This window comes from Tamandua tetradactyla, chromosome 4 (assembly GCF_023851605.1).
Source record: "Tamandua tetradactyla isolate mTamTet1 chromosome 4, mTamTet1.pri, whole genome shotgun sequence".
In the NCBI taxonomy this organism is placed as follows: Eukaryota; Metazoa; Chordata; class Mammalia; order Pilosa; family Myrmecophagidae; genus Tamandua; species Tamandua tetradactyla.
The window spans coordinates 192,473,592-192,479,278 of NC_135330.1; the positions used below are offsets into that span (position 1 = coordinate 192,473,592).

General features: G+C 51.8%; 1 protein-coding gene across 1 annotated transcript; it reads left to right on the forward strand.

Annotated features, from left to right (window-relative positions):
- Nucleotides 1-1,242: 1,242 nt before the first annotated feature.
- On the forward strand, nt 1,243-4,274 carry RASL11A (RAS like family 11 member A). Its single transcript, XM_077155871.1, has 4 exons — nt 1,243-1,477; nt 1,886-1,942; nt 2,051-2,130; nt 3,018-4,274. The coding sequence occupies exons 1-4, from the start codon at nt 1,354-1,356 to the stop codon at nt 3,483-3,485; spliced, it is 729 nt and encodes a 242-aa protein (XP_077011986.1). The 5' UTR covers nt 1,243-1,353; the 3' UTR covers nt 3,486-4,274.
- Nucleotides 4,275-5,687: the final 1,413 nt, after the last annotated feature.

The window sequence follows — 5,687 nt, forward strand, 5'->3', positions numbered from 1 at the left end:
CCCACTCAGTCCCCAGGAGAACAAACCCCTGCCAGCCTGGTGGGTGATGAGAAGCACATGACTCAGATCCCCCCTTTCCCCCTTTGCCGGCAGCTGGCAGCTGTGCACAAGGACCACCCTAGACCACCCGGCCCCCAGCCCACCGGCCAGCCCTGTAGGTGTGTGGAAGAGCCCCAGCAAGATCAGCCTGAGCAGGCTAGAGAGGGTGGCCATCCACTAATTAATAGCTTGTGTGCAAACATAAGGGACTGTTTGAAGCCCTGTTTGGCATGGTTTGTCCTGCAGAAAGGGGTGAGTGAGGGTGGGGCCGTATAAGAGGAATTGAACCAGACTGGCGTCTGGTGCAAGGAAAAGAACCAAGGCTCCCCAGCTTGCCATGGTGGGCACCTGAAACCCATGGGGCAGGCCATATCCCTCTTTTGTATTCTCCTCCAGCTCCTCCCGCCCTAAATAAACTCTGCCAATGCACCTTGAATAAAGAATGCATGACTCCAGTGAACAGCAGAGTGTTAATGACAATGTCATGAGCCAGAGCTGCCTGCGACGGGCAGAGTGTGTATTTAACGGTCCTCCGGAGTCAATTCAGTCCCGAAGGGACTGCGTTGGATGGCTGAGCGATCCCGGGCAAGGCCGCTGTGCCTTACCTCCCTCGGCTGACTGATAAATCGGCCTCCTTCCCCCTCCCTCCCTCTTCCCATATTGATGCCACCCTTAGCAACTTCTGAAAATAAGAAAGGAACATTCAACAGGAATCTATCTCCTATTGCAAAAATCAGACGGATTGCTCTTTTTCCTTTCACCTTCCAGTTCGTCACCCGCGCCCCACTGCCCCGTCCCCGACCCCGATCACGGGTTTACCCACTGATCTTGTGCCCTGGACCCAGAGCCAGCAGGGCTTGGCCGGAGCGCTAGGAGGCCCGGCGCCGCCGGGAAGCCTCCGACGCGCTCTCTGCACGGTGGCCGGATTCCAGGGGCCCGGGCACCGCGCAGGCCCCCATTTGGGACCCACCTCCAGCCCCCTGGCCCCCGGGAGCGCTCAGCCGGGCAGGTGCCGTGCGCGCTGCAGCCAGAAGGCAGAGCGCGTCAGGCGGCGAGGCGGTGCGCACGCACGCGATGACTGTCCCGCTCGCCCCCAGCCTTACCACCGGAAAGAGGCGGGGACCAGCAGCAGCGCGGGGGCGCGCGGAGCTCTTTAAAAGCCGCGGGCCTGGGCAGCTCTGCTTAGTGCCGCCGCCGCCGCCACCGCCGCGGACTCTGCTGTCTCGGTCCTTTCGCTCTCGCTGGTCTCCTGCGGGCGAGTCTGGGGGTCCCCGCGCCCCCGCTGGTGCCCTACCCGCCCGGCTCGCGCGCTCCATGCGGCCGCTCAGCATGTCGGGGAACTTTCTGCTCGCGCCCATCCCGGAGGCCTCCTCCGACTGCCTCCTGCCCAAGGACATCAAACTGGCCGTGCTGGGCTCCGGCCGTGTGGGCAAGAGCGGTGGGTGCGCGCGGGTCGCGGCGTCGGGGTCCCCAACAAGCCGACGTTCCGGAGGGGACGAGGAGGGCAGAGGGGAGGGACCTTGTCGAGTGCACACTCCATAGATCCCCCCACCACCAACCCCTCTCCCGGGACAGCTCCCTCTAAACATCCAGCCCAGGGGAACCCGCTGAGCGCGAGCGCCCGCTGGAAAACCGGGATGGCGCGGGGTGGACCCTCTGGCGCCCCACCGCCCGGCCTGCCGGACCCGGGGACACCTGGCTTTTGCAGAGGCGTAGCGAGCAGCCCCGTGTTTCTGCCACTCACCCCACTCCCTCCAGGGCTTCCCGGATTGAAGTTCCTTAATTTGACTGTCTGCCCAAAGCCACTTGTCCTCGCCTTCAGTTGATTTTCCTATTCCATTTTCAGCAATGATCGTGCGCTTCTTGACCAAGAGGTTCATCGGTGACTACGAACCTAACACAGGTTAGAAAAAGTCCACCCTCCCTCTTTAATGGCTTGCCTGCTCCGTTTTTCTTTTTTTCCCCGATTAGAGGGTAAGAATTTAAAAGCAAACTCTGCTTCACTCTCCAGACAAGTTGTATTCGCGGCTCGTCTGCGTAGAAGGAGACCAGCTATCCCTGCAGATCCAGGACACCCCAGGATGCGTCCAGGTGAGGGCGGCAGGGGAGGCCAGAGCAGCTCAGCCCGCGAAGATACTAGCGGGGCAGGAGCGTGGTAGGCAGCCCAGCGGGCTTTGGTGCTTGGGCGAGATGGCAGAATGCTGCGGTGTTAGCTGTTTCCCTGCGGGAGTGGACTGTCCACACGTGGGGCCAGTGACGTGGGTGTTAGGGACCTTCCAGAGGGGGTGGAAGCCACCTTAGCACAGGATAGAGAGAGGCCTCACTTCTCTTTGCAGCTCTGGAGGGGGCATTGCACTTCAGGCTAGTAGGATTCCCTTAGCAAGAACTACTCAAGTGCTCACTCACCAGAATCCTCTCACTGGCTCTTCCCTCCAGTTAGGGATTGCCGTCAGCTAACCCCTTGGCCAACATCGGAAATGTCCCTTGATTAACAAGTTACTAATTGTTATCCCTTCTAGGGAAGAAACGTCCTGTAAAGGAACAGAAAGGAGGAATTCATTTGTTTCTGTGACATTCTGAAGAACCACATCGCATGCTAAAAATATTTTAATGGATTTAGGAATAGATATTTATCTTGGCTTCTTTTCAAAGTTTTGTTTATTCTGAGTTGTTTCCCCTTTCTGGTCAGAAAGGTCTCAAACTAATTTGCAGGCAGCCAGAGTTCATTACAGACTGCCTGTCAGCAAGGGGTTTAAGAGGAACATTTAGGTCACAACTGAAATAATCTAAGCAGGGAACATGCCTGAGAATTTGCTCTTTCCATATCAAAAACCTCCTTTCTGCAGAGCCGGGTAGAATCAGAAAGCTCTATTTGAACGATTTCTTTTTCACGTGCCCCCGAGGGTACCTTGATGTTATTTTTGAACTCGTGTCCCACAGAGGGCTTCTTTGATCAGACTCACTTTGATCTTGTGCAGGTCCAGGGCAGCCTCCTCCAGGCAGCCGACTCCCTGTCCAAATGCATGCAGTGGGCAGAGGGCTTTGTACTCGTCTATTCCATCACTGACTACAGCAGCTACCAGTCCATCCGGCCCCTGCACCAGCACATTCGGAGGGTCCACCCCGACGCCAAGGCCCCCGTCATCATCGTGGGCAACAAGGGGGACCTTCTGCACGCCCGGCAGGTGCCGACGCAGGACGGCCTGCAGCTGGCCAGCGAGCTGGGCAGCCTGTTCCTTGAGATTTCCACTAGTGAAAACTACGAAGACGTCTGTGATGTGTTTCAGCATCTCTGCAAAGAAGTGAGCAAGCTGCACAGCCTCGGCGGGGAGAGAAGGAGGTCCTCTGCCATTCCCCGGCCCCGCTCCCCACACATGCAGGACCTCAAGAGGCGCTTCAAGCAGGCGCTGTCTTCCAAAGTGAAGTCCCCCTCTGCGCTGGGGTAGACCCGGCTCACGCAGACTCGGTCCCCTTTGGACCACGTGTTTGTGCAGCTAAAAAATGACTGGGGTGCCCCCTTTTTAAATCACACATTCAGAATTTATTTTTATAAAGACTGTTGGCTTTCCAGTGTATGCGTGTTTCTCAAAATGCAAGCAGTGTGGACTAAAAGTTGGTTGGAGATTTTTTTTTTTTAATAAACGAACTTTTTTTTTTTTTACCGTAACTGCTAGCCACTTTTCCATTAAAGGCAAAATGGCAACATTACTCATTGTTTTTTAAATGTCTTTTTATAGAAATCATACTTGCACCAGAGCCCAGAACTGCTCGATGCTTGCCCTTGGTCTGAACTCTGGTGTCTTGCATGCAGAGGGGTTTATGTAGAGGAAACCTCTGGGGGAGAAAGAAAAGTATATGCAGGAAGAGGAGCTGAATAACTGCAGGATTTCTTTAATCAGGGCACCTTACAACAGGCATGAAATTGACACCATGTAGTTTTTAAGGGAAAGGGTACACTGTGAGCTGATGCTAAAAAGAAGTTACAAATCAGGAGTCCCGTTATTATTTATTGATGCATGTTTGTTTATCCTCCCCGTATATATTTTTTAATTTTTATTAATAAAACCAATCAACATACAATATGAACATTCTTTTGTTTTTCATCACACAGTTGTATATTCATCATCATGATCATTTCTTAGGACATTTGCATCAATTCAGAAAAAGAAATGAAAACAAAAAAATTCATACATACCATACCCTTACCCCTCCCTTTCATTGATCACTAACATTTCAATCTACTAAATTTATTTTAACATTTGTTCCCCCTATTATTTATTTATTTTTAATCCATTTAATACATTTTTTTAAATCTATATTTTTATTTACTCATCTGTTCCTCCTCATATTTTAAAGAAAAATGAACCCCCTTTTCCTGTGTTCCCTGGGCCGGGAAGTGGGCTCGACCATCCAGAGGCTGCCTTGAAAGTCCTGCCTCCCCCCCCACCCCCTGACTTCTTGTCTATCCTCTCCTAGGTTTCTCTAAAGCGCCACTTCTCCTCAATCCAGCCCTTTACAACTTTTGCCTGGGTGTTTTCAATACCACCACCAGCACCCTCACTCGGCCCCCTTGCTGGTTTCTTGGCTTCTGGAACAATATCCCTCTTAGTCTCTCTTCACATCAGAACAACCTTATTAAAACCAAACCTTATCCTTTTATTTCCATGATTGAAAGAGCTCAGCTGGTTCCCCCTTATCTCCTGTATAAAATATGAGGCAGGATATTCAAGATTATTCACCCCCTCTCCAAACACTCCCAATACAAACACACACACACACACACACACACACACACACACACACCACCACCACCACCGCCACCACCACCACCACCACCACCAGCTGACAGTCCATTTCAACAGACCGTTTCCCTTTCCCAGCACAGAGCAGGATCTTTCAGGCCTTCCTGCCCTAGCACTGTTTCTTCTGCCTCAAATACTTTTTCCTGTGCTCCTCCGAGGAGATCCCCGACTCACTTTTCAAGACCTAGTCACATGCCTTGTCAGCCTGTGAAATGCCTTCTTTGAGCCTCCTGTGGCCTCCGAGTTAGGGTCCGACCAGGGACTATAGCAACTTCTCACCACCTCTGCAAGGAGCAGGGCTTGAGAACTGTAACTGCGTTTTATGACTGTATTCCAAGCTTCCAGCCCAGGGCTTGCACACAGAATGGTAGGATTCCAATAAATCTTTGATGAATAAATGAATGCATGCATCTGATTTTGGAGCCAAGAGACAAGGATGAGAGATTACAATGATACAATTTGTCATTTCTAAAGAGCATCCTCAGAAGGTATTCTGAGTAGTTAAAGGTTCCTTATTAGCAGTGACAGAGAGGAGCTGACCTAGGATGCAGCTTCTGGCAATTACAGACCATCACCCTTCTGTGCAAGGCACCTACCTCTGTCCACACCTGTGAAGGTAACATTACCGCCCCCCTGTTTGAGGGGTGGTACCTATGCAACATGGCACGGAAGGAGGAATGGCATAAAAGTCAGTTAATTCAGGTCCAAAGTATATCCCAATAATTACAGAAAAACATTATTTTGGATTCTATCATTGTTTTAGTTTGCTAAAACAAATATCACACAATGGATTGGTTTAACGACAAGAATTTATTGGCTTACAGTTTCAGAAGCTAGAAGGCTTGC